Below are 20,575 nucleotides of genomic sequence, written 5' to 3' on the forward strand. Positions count from 1 at the left end.
TAGTTCCAATGTAAACCAGCAGTTCAGCTAGAACACTGAATGTGTGCGGAGAGTTAAAAAGAATCGGGTACAGTGATCAAGCAGCTCCTCATAAGCCATTCATTTCTGCAATCAGTGCTAAGCACCACTTGAGGTAGGGTAAAGAGTAACACCACCGGATGGTGGATGACTGAAAATGATTGATTTGCCATGAAGTACAGAGGGGATGGTGTTGGGGCTTTGTTTGTCTGTTTATTTACAACATGCTCCATTACACACTATTCGTAATACTACATGTATGTATTCTGTGTGTGTGTTGTGTGATGATGATGCTTCTTTAGTTGTGCAACATATTTTATCTGGTCTACATGTCCTTTAATTTGGTTTCTGCTGCTGGATGTCACAATTTTCAACCTGCAATGGGTTGGTGTATGCTCGGCTTCACAGTATTCAGTGTGTGGTGAACACTGAAACGTGCAATTGTGCAATTCTGTTTGATGCCTGCCAATATATTTCACTATGTTGATGACTCCCAAGGATGCATGTCTTTCAATTCTTTGTTTCCCCCTTGGTGTTGACAGTGGTAGGTTTCTCTTCTTTTATACTCTATGGACACCATGACATATGTTTTAGTATTGCTTACGTTCATTCTGCAAAGTTTTATGCACATAGGTTATATCCAACCAGACGTGGATTGCCATGTGCTGCCTGGGCACGCCTTTTGACAGAGCTTTAGAGATGTTTTACTGATCATGCACTGTTCAGATTGGATTCCCATCTGCTGGTAAATCCACAGTTTTACTGCGGAGTGACATGTTTTTATGCACACTTGCTCATTGGAAGTCATAGCACTGGAAATAATGGTTTTGTGAGTACATTGCTTTATTGTCCACTTTGTTCGGTAGGTTATGTTGATTATTAGCACTTTTACTTATGTAGTTTCATTCTGTATGCAAATATGATCTGGAGATATATGTCCAGGTTTGTCATACAGGGATAAAAACAATAAACAGCTATTGGGACTTTCACTCTATTTAATATAGATTATTTTACCATCTTTGATTTTAAAATGTTTGATTGTCCTTCACATTATGTACAACTGTATGTTATTGGATGGGTCTCAAATTATGTACAACTGTATGTTGTTGGATGGGTTCCAAATCCCACAGTGCCTGACATTGATGATTTGTGGAAACTGCAATTGCAATAAATAATATTTAACAGTGTAGATGGGAATAATTTCATTCAAAAATTTCACGAAGGCTGTGGTTCCAAACCTCATCAAAATTTCTTAAGATACTGTTGTTATTCCATTCTGGACTTTCTGTTTTTTAAATCCTCCTTTGCTATCAGATTCTTTGCCCCCACCTGGGCATCCCCTCTTCAGATTCTTGTTTTTCTATAGAAGTACATCATACCTTTGGCCAAACATTTGTAATACCTCCACAATCTTTCCCTTCAGTGATATTTTTATCTTCACCTTCATATCACTTGTTCTGTCTCACTGCTACTCCTTTCCTCCTCTCTTCTCCTTAATTAGTGTAAATATACAAAATATGTTAAGATGTTGACATGTATAATACAAAACCTCGCAACTGTGCGAAGAGAAAAATTGGTGGAAGCTCTATAACATGTTTGTCACATGTATTTATACCCCTAAATTTCGAGCATTGTATTTCATTCGAAGATCTCATCCATGTGCTGCAATAATTTTTTTCATTATTCTATTCTGAACATACAGGATATTTGTAAAAGATTTGTGTAATTTCACAATAATATATCTACCAAATGAATGTAGAGAGATACTTGTGGTAAATTTTAACTTCACAAAGAAACACAAAGTTTTTATTTTTAAAAGAACTGTTTGATTTTGCAAGGATATATCTTTTACATGCATGCTTATACAACTTTGGGTGCTTCTTACAATCACATTTCAGCTCAAAGTTCTCATCTATCTTCCACAAATGTTCAATGTTCTCTCCACGATGACAAACATGTAGTTTATAGTTAAACCCATCCAATACTTTTGTGAACATAGCTGGAGTTACTGAATCCACTGTCATTATTATGCAACATCATAGCTAACCTAAAGTTGCTGCAAGGGGATACCATGATATCAGATGACCTTGGTGGCCAATGGTAGAATATGAGATTTGTTTACCCCTTACAGCTGATCCACTGTTGAGTCATCTCACTAAGAAATTATCTTACCTGGAGTTGCCATTTCTGTGGTGCCCCATCCTGTTGAAAAATGAATTTTCAGCATTCTCTCACAGTTTTGAATAAAATCTGACCTCCAACATATTGAACTATGTGGTTCCTGTAGTGACCTTTTCTGCAGGAAGGAAGGACCCATAAATCTTTTTCTAAGAAATGGTACAAAACATATAAAGTTATGGAGAGACACTTTTATGCTCGACTGTGATATGGCAAAGCAGCATACTGAAATTCTTATGTTGTAGTGGTTCACTTTTCCACTTAAATGGGAAGTAACTCCAACATTGAACACTAAATGTGAAAGAAAATTGTTATAATCCACCTCCACACCCATAACGAATTCACAAGACTTCACAATTTTAGTTTATCGTGATAATGAAGGGCTTTCAGCAACTGAATCCTTTATGGTTTGAAACATAAATGTCACTGCAAAATAAACCAGACAGACTTATGAGCAATGGCTAACTATTGGTTGGGACCATGATGGACATATGTGGACTTAATATAAAACTCTGTTGAATGCACTCTTTGTCTTGAACATCCCCTTACCTAAATAAGTAATATCGTGAAACTGTTACTACCATCATCAAATTTTTTTCACCTGTGGAAGGTCCAGTGCCACACCCTCGATGAAAATCATGGCCCACAGTTGTAACTGAATTGCACCTATTGTAATGAAGAATGCAGAACACCTTGCGGGAATGCATCCACTGCTTTCTCATCTGGAACCTATTCCCAAATCAACTTCTCCTTCTCCTTTTCAATCAGCTATCTTCCTGGATGCTGATATCCACCAATATAATCCACAAAAGCACTTCTGGTACTTCTGTTTTCACATGAGTCAGCTGTTCTACAGGACGAACCTGAACTCCACTGCTGAAATTTTGGAGGTTGTTCAAGGATATTTTGTGAGCATGTTGGTATAAGGAACCCATAGTCTTTGGTTGTTTGTTATATTTGGTTTGTTTGTTTCCTTCATCATCATCAGCAGCAGCAGCAGCAGCAGCAGCTTGAACAGTTTCCTACCCCAGGCTGAGTCTGTTTGGAATATAAGCTGTGCCATCTGGTCTTATCTTCCCACCATCTTTCTGTGTTTACCCTGGTCTGGTCCTCACTATTTTTTCAACACACTCCTCCATACCCTTCAGCCGCATATCCCTTAGTCTTCACATTGCTTGTTTCCTCTGCATCTCCATTTCATGTATCTTCTTGGGAACCCTCTTTTTTCCATTTTATTTAACTGGCCATATTATCTCAGCCTTCATGTTTCCATTCTGCTCCGCAAGGGTTCCTCTTTCACTGTTTCCCTTAGCCTTTCATTCCTAATGTTATCTGTCCTTGTTTCTCTTATCCTACTTCTGAGGAACTTCATTTCATATGCCTGTAATTTGCTTACATATTTTTTCTTCATTACGTATTTTTCAGATGCGTAGATCAATGTTGGGATGTAATGACTTCTACATGTTAGTTCTTTGCTTTTTTGTGGGATGTCTTTGTTCCAAACCAGGCTCCAAACATTACGCAGGAATGATTCTGCCTGTCTGCCACATTCACTGATTTCTTTCTCAATTCTTCCATTCTCCAACTTTTTCAACTGTTTGCCTCCAATCCTTATCTGCTAATTGTGCCACCTTTCTTATCTACATCTACATGATTACTCTGCAATTCCCATTTAAGTGCTTGGCAGAGGGTTCATCGAACCACAATCATACTATCTCTCTACCATTCCACTCCCGAACAGCGTGCGGGAAAAACGAACACCTAAACCTTTCTGTTTGAGCTCTGATTTCTCTTATTTTATTTTGATGATCATTCCTACCCATGTAGGTTGGGCTCAACAAAATATTTTCGCATTCGGAAGAGAAAGTTGGTAACTGAAATTTCGTAAATAGATCTTGCCGTGACGAAAAATGTCTTTGCTTTAATGATTTCCATCCCAACTCGCATATCATATCTGCCACACTCTCTCCCCTATTATGTGATAATATAAAACGAGCTGCCCTTTTTTGCACCCTTTCCATGTCCTCCATCAATCCCACCTCGTAAGGATCCCACACCGCGCAGCAATATTCTAACAGAGGACGAAAGAGTGTAGTGTAAGCTGTCTCTTTAGTGGACTTGTTACCTCTTCTATGTGTCCTGCCAATGAAACGCAACCTTTGGCTCGCCTTCCCAACGATATTATCTATGTGGTCTTTCCAACTGAAGTTGTTCGTAATTTTAACAGCCAGGTACTTAGTTGAATTGACAGCCTTGAGAATTGTACTATTTATCGATTAATCGAATTCCAGCAGATTTCTTTTGGAACTCATGTGGATCACCTCACTCTTTTCGTTATTTAGCGTCAACTGCCACCTGCCACACCATACAGCAGTCTTTTGTAAATCGCTTTGCAACTGATACTGGTCTTTGGATGACCTTTCTAGATGGTAAATTACAGCATCTTCTGTGAACAACCTAAGAGAATTGCTCAGATTGTCACCCAGGTCATTTATATAGATCAGGAACAGCAGAGGTCCCAGGACGCTTCCCTGGGGAACACCTGATATCACTTCAGTTATACTCGATGATTTGCTGTCTATTACTATGAACTGCGACCTTCCTGACAGGAAATCACGAATCCAGTCGCACAACTGAGACGATACCCCATAGGCCCGCATCTTGATTAGAAGTCGCTTGTGAGGAACAGTGTCAAAAGCTTTCCGGAAATCTAGAAATACGGAATCAACTTGAGATCCCCTGTCGGTAGCGGCCATTACTTCGTGCGAATAAAGAGCTAGCTGTGTTGCACAAGAACGATGTTTTCTGAAACCATGCTGATTATGTATCAATAGATCGTTCCCTTCGAGGTAATTCATAATGTTTGAATACAGTATATGCTCCAAAACCCTACTGCAAACCGACGTCAATGATATAGGTCTGTAGTTCGATGGATTACTCCTACTACCCTTCTTAAACACTGGTGTGACCTGCGCAATTTTCCAATCTGTAGGTACAGATCTATCAGTGAGTGAGCAGCTGTATATGCTTGCTAAGTAGGGAGCTATTGTATCAGAGTAATCTGAAAGGAACCTAATCGGTATACAATCTGGACCTGAAGACTTGCCCATATCAAGCGATTTGAGTTGCTTCGCAACCCCTAACGTATCTACTTCTAAGAAACTCATGCTAGCAGCTGTTCATGTTTCAAATTCTGGAATATTCCATTCGTCTTCTCTGGTGAAGGAATTTCAGAAAACTGCGTTCAGTAACTCCGCTTTAGCGGCACAGTCATCGGTTACAGTACCATCGGCACTGCGCAGCTAAGCTATTGACTGCGTCTTGCCACTTGTGTACTTTACATACGACCAGAATTTGTTCGGATTTTCTACCAAATTTCGAGACAATGTTTCGTTGTGGAACCTATTAAAGGCATCTCGCATTGAAGTCCGTGCCAAATTACGCACGTCTGTAAATTTTAGCCAATCTTTGGGATTTTGTGTTTTTCTGAACTTTGCATGCTTTTTCTGTTGCCTCTGCAACAGCGTTCAGACCTGTTTTGTGTACCACGGGGGGTCAGTTCCATCTCTTACCAATTTATGAGGTATGAATCTCTCAATTGCTGTTGCTACTATATCTTTGAATTTGAGCCACATCTTGTCTACATTTGCATAGTCAGTTCAGAAGGACTGGAGATTGTCTCTTAGGAAGGCTTCTAGTGACACTTTATCTGCTTTTTTAAATAAAATTATTTTGTGTTTGTTTCTGGTGGATTTGGAAGAAACGGTATTGAGCCTAGCTACAACAACCTTTTAATCACTAATCCGTGTATCAATCATGATGCTCTCAATTAGCTCTGGATTGTTTGTGGCTAAGAGGTCAAGTGTGTTTTCGCAACCATTTACAATTCACGTGGGTTCGTGGACTAACTGCTCGAAATAATTTTCGGAGAAAGCATTTAGGACAATCTCAGAAGATGTTTTCTGCCTACCACTGGTTTTGAGTAAGCATTTTTGCCAACATATCAAGGGAAGGTTGAAGTCCCCACCAACTATAACCATATGAGTGGGATATTTATTTGTTACGAGAGACTCAAATGTTCACTGCAGTGTTCAGCAACTATATCATTGGAGTCTGGAGGTCGGTAGAAGGAGCCAATTATTAACTTAGTTCGGCTGTTAAGCATAACCTCCACCGTGGCTTAACCAGGATCCCACTGTTGTTTATGTTAAATTTCATAACATAGTCTCACAGTTCTTCCCAAGCATCCAGCTGTTCCTGATTGTCCTCCTCCCTGTTTCCTGAGATCATCAGGTCATCAGCAAACACCATTGCTTTCATTTTGTCTTCATGTCCAGTTTTTTTGCCACCTTAGTCATTATCTCATCCAGAGCCACAATGAAGAGGAGAGGTGGCAATACACTGTGTGATGCATCTTATTTTGGTTTACCCATAAAGCGTATGTCATTTAATAAGTATTTGAACACTGTGCAGGACAGAGATGTAATATAAACATGCCCACACCAAAAGGAGGTATATACAAAAAGAAAAAGTGACCATTCATATGTTTCTTCAAGCTGATATAAAATTTTTCACCCTTCGGCTACCTGTCTTTTCCTGCCTGTGATTCTGGTTGGGTGTGTTGCTTGAGTGAGCTATGTGTATTCATGTAAAAGATTTTTACAAAATATCTTCTGGAAAAGGAGGCAGTTTCTTTAGTTTCTAAAATATTCCTCTTGGAAACTATACCTGGAAGCGCAATAACTGCCAATGCCTTGATAACTTCTATAACAGCTCTACTGTACACTAGTTATTTGCTAGAACCAATCTGTCCTTTCATTTCCCACTTTCACACAACTCAGACTTGCACAGTACATTTCCTCTGCGCTGCTTGTTACTTTTTTCACTCCCTTCTTTTCTAGTGCTTCACAGGCCTTTCTTCTACAAACACTATCAAATGCTTTTTGTATATAGAGAAAGGCCATCACAAATTCTTTTCCATATTCTTTCCTCACATTGGTTCTCCTGGAACTGCCTCATCACAAGTATGAGGTCAACAATTGACCTCCAAGGTCTGAAGCCTTGCTGTTCCTCTCTCAATTTGTTCTTGACTCTTGTTCAGCTTCTGCTCTCCAGGATTTTTCATATAACTTGGCACAGTGTGGTATCAATGTGACTCCCCTGTAGTTTCTACAATTCTTCCTCCTTCCTTTCTTGAATATAGGGACAATAAGTGCTCTTTCCAAACTTTTGGAGTCCTCTTCTCATTCCTTGCCATCCTCATCACACGATATAGCCATTGTTTCAAACCTCCTGCTGTCTTCACCATTTTGACACTTTCATCCACATCTGGTGCCTTTCCTCCTTTCATCTTATCCAGTGCCACTTCCATTTCTTTCTATGTCAGATATCCTTCTCCCCTCCCTCCCCCCCCCCCCCCCCTCAGAGTTTAATTCTATCTTCTATCCTCATCTCCAAGTCCATCTGGATGTGTCTCACTTCTTCTACTATCTTCCACCATACCTTCATCCATTCTTCCATATAATTTCTTCTCTCTTCAGCCACTGTCTTATTGGCCTCTTTCTTCTTTTTCTTATACTCCTATCTTGCTAATTTGACCTTTTCTCAGAAACACAGTCTGAAGGCCTTGTTCTTTTTCTCCATCAATTCCTTTACTCTTTCATTCTAATGTGGTGATTCCTTTCACTGTTTACTACCACTTGTCCTTCCGCATACAGCTACTGCAGCTTCTACCCTGGCACTTTTAAATTGACCCCATTCCTCTTCTGTTTTGCTTTATCCTTTGGTAACTTTTCCTTATAATCTCCACAGATTCTTCCTTGACTTCCTTTCCTTCAGTTTCCATATGCTAATTCTCCTTTCCTAGTTCTCTATCTTCTTCAGTTCCTTCATGATTCTCATGCTCATCACAAAAAGCCGGTGGTCAGTACCTAATGGCTTAGATGATAGTAGCTGTAACTCTATTACAGTCCTCTTTCTTTTCCAATCATAGAGGGTGTGATCCACCAAAGATTTATGAACTAGATTCCTGCTGCACCACTTTACTTTGTGGCTTTTTCTCTTCTGAAACCAGAAGTTACTTACCACTAAACCATGTTTCCTGCAGGATTCCAGTAGTCTCTTTCCTTCTCATTTCTACTTCCCCCATCCTTCTGCCCCCAGAACATTTTCATACCCTTGTATTTCAGTCTCTGTATGTGCATTCGAGTCTTCCATGACTATTATCCTTTGTTCATTCAACCGCTTTTATAGTTTTTCCTCAGAGTCCTCTTCCTCTTGAGATGTACAGCCCACTTAAAGGGCATGCAACTGAACCACCTCCACACTTCTTCCCTTTTGTCATTATTCCGATCTTCATTATCCTGTCACTTGTCCTTTGTACCTCTTCTTTTAGATTGTCTTGGGCACAGCCCTCACTCCTGTTTGTTCCCTTCCTCATTTCCATTCTGAAACAATCTGTAACCTTTCTTCAGTTCCCTTCTGTATGCTGAACTGTTCCCACAGTGATGGAAATCACACCACAGTACTTTTGCATCACCTCATAGTTCTCTGTATTTGTATGTCAATGAAATGCCAAAGTCTAATCTTCCTTCCTTCCTGTGTTTTGTGGTGTACATTTTGGTGATTGTGCATAATAGGCTCTTGCACTATTGACAGAATATTTTCCAGAAATAAAAATAACTGGAGTAACAAACTGAATAAATCATAATTACATTATTACTCTGCATCAAGTCACGAGAGACCGCAGGCCCCTTAAACTAAATATTTAGAAAATATCCATGAAGAACCTCTAAAAAATTTTCAGTGAAGTTTGGATTTAACTCTGTATGTATAGTCCTGACCTTATAACCTTGACAATTGTGGGTATCTGCAGTGTGTATTATCAATATATGCCAGTTACTTTGTCCCAGCCTTCAAAAAACTGGTAATATCCTGTCCACCCAGTAAAACTTTAAGTGCGACTTCTTCTTCTAAGACCAAGAGTTATGGGGAAACAATTTCTGTGTTGACAAAGATTTAGAAATTACAATTCTTAAAATCACATTTTGCTCTGTTCCTTTGTATATCATAGGTATATGTAGACCCCCCCCCCCTCCCCCCCGAGGAAACTTTGATGCTTTGATGTAAATATTGTCATACTGGGAGATCTGAACATCAACACTTTACCTTACATGATAGTCAGGAAAGCAAACATTTTACAGATTTACAGATTTAGCCCCATAAGTGGAGCTAAAGATCTTGGACTAGTACCCACCAGAATTATGACCACGTCATCTGTACAGAGATAATAAATGGTCACCTCTCAGAGCATTTAGGCCAAACACTAGTGTTAAAATGTAATACCAAATTCAAACCAAGAAAAATGTATGAGGACAGGTGAATATTATCTGCAAACAACATTGCTACAATAAGACACAGTTTAAGCCATGGGAATCAGTAATAAGTACCATTGGGGTCAACAATAAATGGAACATATTCAAAGAAATTATTACTGAGCACTTAAATAGAGCCATTTCATTAAAAAAAAAGTGAGCATCCAGAAAAATCAACCTTCAAAATCAAAACTTATGTCATTAAATTTTAAAACAAAAGATCTGAAAGAATAAATGGAAAACATGTATAGCTTACACAGACTGACTAACTCAGCGTTACATAAAGAACTCTACAAGCAGTACAAACATAAGTAACGCGAAGAAGTCAGGAGATTAAAATCAGAAAGAATCAGCCAACAGATACAAGGTTCAGATAATGTTTCAAAGACTTGCTGGTCAATTGTAAATAAAATCAGAAACAATGAAACAGAAACTAAAATTAATAGTGTACAGTTAACTGTGAATAATGGAGATATCTCTGATCCTTTCCTTGTCAGCAATGTTTTTGTGAATCTTCAGTTTCTCCCAGCGTATTTGTTGCTTGAACAGTCCACGGGTATACTGCCGGTTCATAGTGTCCAACAGGCACAATATTTCAGCGATCAGACATGTCGCCATCGTCAGGTGCGCTGATGAACTGAGCTCCTGAGGGTGGGCGGCCGATTTAAATCCGCGGGCTGCTCTCTTCGCTGCCCACGCGCCAGCGGTCGCGAAGACGTGGGCGTCGGAATCTGTCGTAGCGTCGATGTGCTTGCTACGTCCGTCATGTTCCTACTTCTTGCTGAGAGTGAAAGATGACCTCGGTTTGAGGAAGGCCGGCATATACGAAATTCCCTGTGAGTGTGGGAAGACTTATATCGGACAGACAGTATGCACCATCAAAGATCATTGCCGATAACATCAAAGGCACACTTGAATGAAATATCCAAATAAGCCAGTGGTAGCAGAGCACTGTTTGTCCGAGAAACATGAGATGGATTATGAGTGTACCAACATCCTGGCTCAGACCTCTAAATATTGGTACAGCGATATAAGGGAGGCTATCAAAATTCGCACCAGGGGAGATCTTATCAACCGAGATTGCAGCTACAATCTCAGCAAAGCTGGAGACCCGGCATTGAATGTAATTAAGAAGACTCTCAGCAAGAAGTATGAACTGGCGACCAGGGCAGAAGTAGCAAGCACATTGACGCTATGACAGATTCCGACGCCCATGTCTTCGCGACTGCCGGCACGCAGGTGCGGGCGAGGACGGCGAAGACAGCGGCCCGCGGGGAGAGGGGATTTAAATCGGCCATCCACCCTCAGGAGCTCAGTCTGTAAGTGCACCTGATGATGGTGACGTGTCTGATTGCCGAAATACTGTGTCCGTTGGACACTATGAACCAGCAGTATACCCATGGACTGTTCGAGCAACAATGTTTTTAATAATTACTTCACAGATACTGTCAAAAATGAAGTCTCTATGAAACAGGATATACAGCACTCATTTGAGTCCTGTAACAAACAGAACTGCTGTACACTACCTGCAGTAAGCACATATGACATCTGCGGCTTGTTGATAACATCAGAAACTAAACAAAATCAGCAGGATTAGATGAGATTTCTCCATATCTATTGAAGAAATCCAGACATGAACTAATGAAACCACTAGTTCATCTAATAAACTGTGTTCTCGAAGACTGTGTATTCCCTGACAAGTTGAAACTGTCTGTAGTGAAACCAATACACAAAAAGAGGGAAATAAAGCATGTACAGAACTACAGACCCATTGCCCTATTCTCAACTTTCAGCAAACTGATAGAGAAAATAATATTTTTAAAAAATCTTGGAACATTACAACAATGCTGGCATATTAAGTGATTTCCAGCATGGTTTCAGAAGAGGTCGAAGTACCACATCAGCAGCAGTACGATTTGTCAATAATGTACTAATCCCAAGCAGCAGGAGTATTCCTGGACCTCTCAATGGCTTTTGATAAAGTACATCATGACGTGCTCTTATCAAAAATTGCGAAGAGTGGTGTCACTGGAAAACTCAAATTGCTAGAAACATATTTAAGACATTGATGCACAGATATTATGTACCTTAATGGGGACATACTGGAGAGGAGAAGGTCAAGTATAAGAAATTTACCCATTGGTGTTCCTCGGGGCTCCATTTTAGGTCCAGTCCTATTCATATGCTATGTAAATGGTTTACCAAGTTCTCTTGACAATAAGCCATTGATCATTATGTATGCAGATGATACATCTGATGTCTGGTGTCTGCTATGCAGACAATGAGGCCAGCCTAGTTGAAGAGATACATACTTTACTGAAAAGGCAAGAGATCACTTTGAAAGAGAGAACCTAAAAGCAAAGATAGAAAAAAACTAATATTATTCATTTTAAACCAAGTGGTCCAAACAGACAAAATACTGTGCTTGATAAAATTCTACTAAAAGCTTGTACAGATTATAAATTCTTGGGCTTATGCAAAAATGATTGACTCTCATGGAAGCAGCAAGATGATTATGTCTGGGGGTGGGGGGGGGGGGGGGGGGAGGGGGAGAACACCCAGTCTATATGTATTAAGAAGATTATCACAATATCTTAATTCTGAAACCCTAAGGAATGTATATTATGGATTAGTGCATCCTTTCGTGTCTTATGGGATAGTACTGTAGGGTGGGACATGCCAAACTAATATGAAAAGAGTTTTCATACTGCAGAAGTGAGCCTTGAGGATCATAGCAAAAATAAAACCAGGAACTTCTTGCAAACCCCTATTCATTAGAGACAATATTCTCAGAGTTTATGCCATGCATACACTGGAAACTGTAATGCTAGTGAAAGAAGACACTAAAATCACAAAAAGAAACATGGGTATTCACAACTATGAAACAAGGCATCGAAAAGATTTTCATATGGTTAACAGAAGATTAACTTAAACAGTGAAAAGCCCCTACGTCAAAGGAGCTGTATTTAATAACTTGTTAGAAATGAAGTTAAGGTATCGACAGAGGATTCTTTTAAAAAGCGAGTCAATCAGTGTCTTATCCAAAAATGCCCTTATAACTTTATCATGAATTACATTGTAATAAGAAATAATATAATCTAAAAAAATTATAATTGTAAAAACTTTATACTTAGTTGAAAAATGCACAGGCATGTAAAATTACATGTTAAGAGCAATAAACTGAATTGAATTGAAAAAACTCATCATAATTGTGAACAGACTGCCAGATAGTACTCCTGTCACCAACAAGTAGCACCAAATAAGGTTCACTTGTATCTTGTTTTGTCCTGAGCTGGGGGGGGGGGGGGGGGGGGGGGTGGCGTCATCCTATCCAAAATCATATCCTCATTCCCCAAAGTGTTCACTACCCATGGCAGACAGTTTTGGGACTCTCCTCACCCCTAACCCCCATTCCCCACCCTCCCAAAAAAAAGTATATCTAGCGTATCTGAATCTGAACTGTAAACTGTACAGATGCAAACCATACTTCCATTGCTTTCACAATGACAATGGCTTATATCTCCGCCAGCCTACCTCACCTCTCCTTTCATTTTCTACCTCCCTGCTCCATCTCCCTTCCATTAATGTCTATCCCCCTTGATCGCCACAAGGAGTATTTTTGAGAAGCAATAATTGTGAATACAATTTTAATGTTATTACTACTGAGGTTAAATTGTTACTGAAGAATATTTCATGGAAATGCCATTCTTCCCTGTCAATCATGATACAGTTACAGTTTTGTATAGAAATGAACAAATAAAGAGGATGGGATTGACAAACTCACAGAAAGATATTTGAAGTCAGCATTGTTTTTGTTAACAGTATGGCTAATGCTATGGTCACTCTGAGGGGTCTTTTTTCATGTTGTTTACAATCATCGTGAAGATAGCCCATTAGAGTTGGCAAATTAGCAGCTGTGACAAACACAGATGATGAAATCAGAAAATGGCTTATGAAAGTTGACATCCTTTCATTAAAGGGAAAATGTGAAATATCTAAATTATAATGGCCATCCTGGGATTTTAACTCAACTCTTTTCAAACATCTTCCACATTGCTAAGCTCAGTATTTACCTAAATCATTACATTGTATGTGCTTTTACATAAAATTTCCTAAAACAATATGTCATAAACTGAGATTTTCCAGTGCTTGCTGTAATTCTTCATTAGTTATCATGTGATAGTCAACACTTTGGTTACATATAAAAGGATAATTTAATGAAGTTCTCTCTCTCTCTCTCTCTCTCTCTCTCTCTCTCTCTCTCTCTCTCTCTCTCTCTCTCTCTCTCTCTCTCTCTCTAACCACTGCAAAGAGATGAGTATTTTTATTTCCATAAACATCTAAACATAGCTGTACACTGTAGTTTCATGTTGTGATTTTCATATCCACACAGTTCTTCATTGTTTCTGTTTTTAGGGAACATCTGAAGGAGGTAATACAGCTTCTGCGAAATACTGCAAACTCACAAGTAGAACTCATAATAAGAATTATGAAGAGGTGGGCTAAAGACAATCGAATAAATATCTGAATGTATCCTTCTCAAATGAATAGAATCCTAACACTGTTTAAGTTTGAAATTGTTCACAGTTACCCTACAATTCAAGCTAACAGTAATACAAGTAATCTAGTAGATCTTTTAAAAGTGTGTTATTTCAAAACCATCCCAGTTCACAGAAGCAAGTACTGTAATTTTAACTAACATTTACATTGATGGGTTGTTCAATTTTTCTTTATCCGGCTTCAGCTGAAAGTTGACAAATCTGATCCTTGTACTCAACACAGACCATGCCTTCTCTCATTTTACAAGAATTTATTCTAACTGAATTGCTTTGTCCTTAGGCAAAGTATTTGAAAACAGCATACTATGGATACAGCCTGAGGTTCTCGTAAGATATCTGCCACAATATGTGTTCTATAATTTCTAGAATGATAGTGAACATTTCTTGAATATACCATAATAACAATTATCAAACTTGCAACTATAGTAGTTGAGATAAATGAAAGGAAGATAAAATGTTCTTAACAATCTGTGTCATGCAAAATTGGTGACAGAAAGTATGTAGCTACTGGAATTTATTCAGTTTTATTTGAGAATCTTGCACTTTTCTGGGATTTTAATGCAAGAAGTATAACAGGGAGGATTTACATGACAACTATGGTATCATTGGCAGAAGATAACTAACTTCCTGTAAGTCCGGAAGTTGACTTTTTTTATCAGATGTTCCGTATCTCATTAATACCTAGTCATACATTATGCGGGGAACCACTAAATGATGTTTCTGAATTGTATTGTATCTCTGCTTTGGTAATTAAAAATGTTATGTAACTTCCATGATACATACATTCTGTGCAAATAAAGTTGTAAGTTACTTGACAATAAAGTTCTTCCTAATTGTTCCCACACATCTTACCTGTTCTGAAACTTGGGAAAAAGTGATACAGATGGAAACTTTTGGAGTCTCTGGGACATCTTCAATACTTTGAGAGTACTTATTCATCGATTCCAAGTAACTATGTGGAGGAATTTGTTCATGCATAACATACATTGCATGCTCGCAGCTAAGTCATCTTACCTTTGAGACATTCCACTCATTTGTATTCATTACTAAAATGTATTAGCTCACTGCCCGTACTCTAAGTGTTGGAGTAATGTGTGAGTAGGGTGTAGAAAAATAATTTGATGACATAACAAGCACATAGCTGACCTGTAGTGAGAAAGTTTGACATTAACATTTGTCAAGTGCTGCCACCTGTTAGCAATGCTACAATTATGGCTAAACATGAGCACAAATATTGAAACTACCATAAAACCTCGTTTGTACATTTTTGAAGGGGGATGATAAAATAAATGCACAAGTGAGATTAATGTTAAAATGAAATTTATCCTTCTATTAAACTCAAGTGTCTGCAAACAGAAGATATTTATAAGGTACAGTAATAGGGACAATAGTTGTATTAGACTTATGCCTAAATTATGGACAAGAATGAATCAGTTGTGATTTGTTTTTTGGAACCAATGCTGCATTCATGTATCAAGTTTTCATAAGAAATTTTGACGTCAAGAGGTCACATCAACCACAGAAATTGCAATATTTGGAATATTACCTGCACTGATGAGCCACCATGTTTAATTAAGTTGCCTGTGTACTTCTTGCAGTGTTCATATGTAACAGTCTTTATGGTAAAATATACGTGTATATAGAAAACTTGGGATCTGTTTATTATGTATATTACAGTCCGTATCCAGAATCCCATATTGGTGACCCTGGACAAAAAAAAGGTTCTATGTCTTCTTGCGACTTCTGCACTGGTCATATAGAATCAACAGGTTTCACATCCAACACCATGGCTACATCACCGAACATTCTTTACGAAGGTTTGGAGCCCAGCTCTTATGACCAGGCCAACACAACCTTCTGCCATCAGTTATTTCACAGCTAACGGACAATAATCTACAATATTCAACAAGGATAAGCTCTACTTTAGCAACTCTACAATGACTGAGTGTTACACAGATACCTCAAACAATAACTCAGGCTTTGTTTTCCCGTATTACTCACAACAACATGTGAAAAGCGAAATGGACGATCTACTAAATAGTGTGGCGATCAGTCTCTTGTACGAAGTTCAAAGGGACCGAAATTCACACATGTGCTTGTTCCTCTACGCACCACTATGTCGGCTACAAGTAGTGCCATGTGCAACGACGCCATTTGTGGAAACTGCACACGCAGTCAACTTTTACCAAGCTATGCCAGCCCCGCCTTCCTCACAAATCAGTAACAGACATTTTTATGCATCCAGTTCACCACAACAAACCACCGGATCGGCAGCCCAGTTTCGTGATCACGTGGGTACGTGTGCACCCAACATAGCCTCTTCACCCAGCAATGTTGTACTATGACAGTGCGACTGCCAACAGTTTTCACCAGTCTTTTATGGTCCTACCACGAAGGGTGCATGGGCAGTGTGTGCAGAAAGCTCTCATTGCTGCCACTTTAAGCTCCTCCCCACAACCCCCCCCCCCCCTACCCCCCCACCCCCCTCACCCACAGGGGGCCTCGATTCTGACCATTCAACCGCTCGCTCCTTCCGCAGTACCGTCAGAGTCTGTCTCGCCGGCCCTCCGCATCATTTATGAGTTGGACAATGCCAGAACTATTCCTGCAATTTCCGGTCCAGTTTATGGGCCCTCATTACGCACCGCTCACCTGTTCGCTACCACGGTACTGACCGTGCTCCGGTGATGCCGGATCCTAGCATGAACTTTTGTGCAGCGGGACCGCAGGCGCTCCAAGACATGCCGAAGCCACCTTCGTCTCCACCTCCAGGCCACGTACGCAAGCTACCTCCCCTATAGGAGGACAATCCAGTTTCATGGTTCACACTGGTGGAGCACCTCTTCGAGCTGCATCAAGTGACTGATGACAACTCAAATTTCCTATGTTTGGTCACACACCTTCACGACCACCCGGATTTAATTTGTGATCTACTTTCGCCTCCACTGCCACCGAAGTATGAGTTTGCCGAGAAAACGATATTGGACCGACTTGCCTGATCGCCACAGGAATTGATAAGCAAGATTCTGTACGAGGAGCACCTGGGGGACTGCACTCAATCACAACTTTGGCGCCGCCTCAGGTTACTCATGAGTGAATACACGATGCCAGACGTCACTCTGTGGGTGGTATGATCTGCCATGTTACCTACCGACCTACAGCTACACCTACTCCCGCACTCTTTCCAGTCTATCAGTTCTCGCCTATGCATCACAGACTAGCTGTATGTGCTCCTGTGCCAGAAACACCCAGCTCATCCCCCATCTCTGTGTGACACTACACCTCCTGTTTACCAGCCGTCTGCAGGCAGGGGGAGGGCCAGCTCTGTTTCCACACCTTCTACACCACCAGACAGTACTCATTTGCCCTCTCCTCTTTCCAAACACTCAAGACTCACCCATGCTCCTTACATCCCGGGTTATGTCCCAGAACAGATCAATGAGGACAAGCCTCCTCCACTATCACAGTCACCACCACTGTCACAACCGGCTCAGCTGTACTGTCGGTACCACAAGATTTTTGGGGCTGAGGCCAAGAAGTGACCTTGCCGACACCCAAATGCCAAACGCAGGAACTACGTGATGCCGAACCCTGCGGGGAACTTCACAGGCGTCCCATAACATTGCACTCCATCCACTTGTACCCTCGGCCGAGCGGTCATTTATACATGACAGACATTTCATCGCAATTTCTGTACCTAATTGACACTGGTGCTGACATGTCTATCATACCTCGATTGTTGGCTCCTACCAACTTTCCACCGATGAAGTCTCTCCTACAAGCTATCAGCGCATCAGCGTTTCCCGTGGACCTTCTACATCACCGACATCGACGAACCAATTCTCGGTATGGATTTTTTGTCCCATTACAAGCTCTCCTTGAACGTAGTCCAGTGTTACACCACCCTTCTAACACTCAGATACCATGCTCCGGCACCCATACTTCTCTTTCCATTTCTGCCGCAACATGGGATTTAGTTCTCGAGTGTTCCACCCTCGCGGGCAAGATTGTGACCTGCGTCACTAATGTACTTTCAGAATATGACTCAGTGCACCTCTGCCGGGAGAACGATGAGCTGAAACAATGTATTGCTCACACTTACAATGAGCTTGCTGCGGCCCACAACTCGCTGTTAAAACTGAAATCTGCAGTTCCTTCAGCAGATCGAACTTCATCACCCAGCATCAGTTTGAACACTCATCAGGTTAGAGTTCAGAAACACTCATTGCATGTCACGATTCGCGTTCAGTTACCTTCACACCGCCAAAGCACCCGCTACGCGCAGGGCCTCGTTTTTCAAACAGTGTCTCTAATAACAGTCGCTCGCGCAGCATGACCACGCCCACTACGCAGGCAGACACCCCGCTTGTTGATAAACATTCTCCCTCTCCTGCACACCAGCTGAGCAACTCGGTGGCCATCGCTGTCCCTCACGCGACACCAGCAACAGTTCTTTTTGAATGTGTGGTGATTACAGACGTTTAAATGCTCGCAGTGTCATGGACAATTACCCAGTGCCAAACATAAATGATTTCACTCGTATGTTATTGGGCGCCACAATCAACAGTCTGATTGACTGCAAACGTGCTGATCATCAGATTCCCGTTGCATCGGAAGATATTCCAAAGACTGCGATCATCATGCTGCTTGGTTTGTTCCAAATTCATGCCATTCAGTTTAAAGAATGTGGCACAATCGTGGCAACATTTCATTGACTCAATCTTACAACGATTCAAGTTCTGCTTCACATACCTGGATGACATACTCATTTTCAGCAAATTGACTGAAGACCACGAAGATCATTTATCCCAGGTCCTCCAGACTTTGGCATCCAATGGTGTCAAGGTCAACAAAGAAAAATTCTAATTGTGTCAGTCTTCTGTGACATTTCTGGGTTACACTATTTCCGCAGACGGAATACAGCCTCCCAAATCCCGCGTGCAGGCTATCAAATCATTGCCACCCCCAGCTACGTACAAAGAACTCAGATATTTCCTAGGTACTATAAATTACTACCACCGTCATCTACCTTCAGCCGCTGGCGTGCAGGCCCCGCTGATGGACTCGCTTTCCGGCAAACAAAACTTCGGGTGTTAAACCAGTCAGTTGGACTGAACCCATGCTAGAGGCTTTTAGGGCTCTTAAAACAGCTTTAGCTCACGCAGTCATACTCGCACATCCTGATCCGTCTGCTGATTTGTTCATCACTGTCAGCGATATTGCGGTCGGGGCAGTATTACAACAAAATAAAGGCAACACAGTTTCACCACTTCATTTCTTCTCCAAAAAACTGTCTACAGCACATAAGAAATATTCCGCTTTTGGTAGTGAGCTTCGGGCGGTGTACGAGGCCATCAAACATTTCCGCGCTGACATCAAGGGCCGTCTTTCTTCATTGTTACTGACCACAAACCAATGGCAGACGCCTTCTGCAACCCGTCAGAGGATCCTACACCCCTGCCCCCTGATGTTTCCGCTACTTCAACCTGGTCTCTCAATTTACTATGGATGTACGCTACATCAACGGCACGGAGAACATCCCCGCTGATTTCCTATCACAGAACAATGCCATTTCAAGTATCGTTGATTTATCCGACCTCACTGCTCTACAGGCTTCGGATGAGGACACTCAGGTTCTGCTCACAGACCCGCAGTCTTCGCTCTTGTTTACCAAGGCTAAGTTCTCTGGCATTTTGGACGAAGTGAGACGCAACTCTTCTAAGGGCATTCTGCGGCCTTTGCTCCTGCCCATGCTGCGCCGACAGGTTTTCAGTGCCTTGCATAATCTCGCCCACCCCGGCATCTGAGCCACCACTTGCCTTGTCACCAAAGATGTGGAAAGATGTGAAACCAGACTATCTAACATGGGCACGCAGCTGCATTTCCTGTCAACAAAACTAAATAGGATGCCACACCTCTCCACCACTCGGCAAGTTTGACATCCCTAAGAAACATTTCCGTCATGTACATATTGACCTTATTAGTCCCCTGCCTCTGACGGAGGACCACAGGTATATCCTGTCCACAATAGATTGAATGTCCTATTACGTGGAAGCCGTCCCCTTACCCAACATCTCAGAAACTGTGACCAAAGGATTCGTTTCTTCTCAGATCACTAGGTTTGGCTGTCCGTCCACCAAAACAACCAACCAGGGTTAACAGTTCAAATCTGCAATTTATACAATTCTCTGTAATCTTTGCAGTATTAAAAAGATCAATATGACAGCCTACCAACCGCAAAGCAATGGGTGGTAGAACGATGGCACCGCACTCTTAAAACTGCATTCAGGTGCCACGACCGCCTCTGGTCTGAGACACTTCCTTGGGTGTTGCTGGGCCTACGTTCTACATTTAAACAAGATTTACATGGGACGATTTCCAAATTCGTTTTCAGCGAAAACCCGGTTCTACCTGGGGAACTAATTCTCCCGCAAGATCCCAGGGATT

General features: G+C 41.0%; 1 protein-coding gene across 2 annotated transcripts in view; it reads left to right on the forward strand.

Moving 5' to 3' along the window:
• Nucleotides 1-15,775, forward strand: part of LOC126277988 (intraflagellar transport protein 56) — a 210,222-nt gene extending 194,447 nt beyond the window's left edge. Inside the window, exons 11-12 of one of the 2 annotated variants that reach the window (XM_049977653.1) lie at nucleotides 13,986-14,099; nucleotides 14,314-15,723. In XM_049977653.1, the coding sequence (XP_049833610.1) occupies nucleotides 13,986-14,097 (112 nt within the window). In that variant the 3' untranslated portion in view covers nucleotides 14,098-14,099; nucleotides 14,314-15,723. Of the gene's footprint in view, nucleotides 1-13,985 lie in introns of both variants that reach the window. The other variant, XM_049977654.1, reaches the window with a different exon arrangement.
• Nucleotides 15,776-20,575: the final 4,800 nt, after the last annotated feature.

This window comes from Schistocerca gregaria, chromosome 6, assembly GCF_023897955.1.
Source record: "Schistocerca gregaria isolate iqSchGreg1 chromosome 6, iqSchGreg1.2, whole genome shotgun sequence".
Lineage (NCBI taxonomy): Eukaryota > Metazoa > Arthropoda > Insecta > Orthoptera > Acrididae > Schistocerca > Schistocerca gregaria.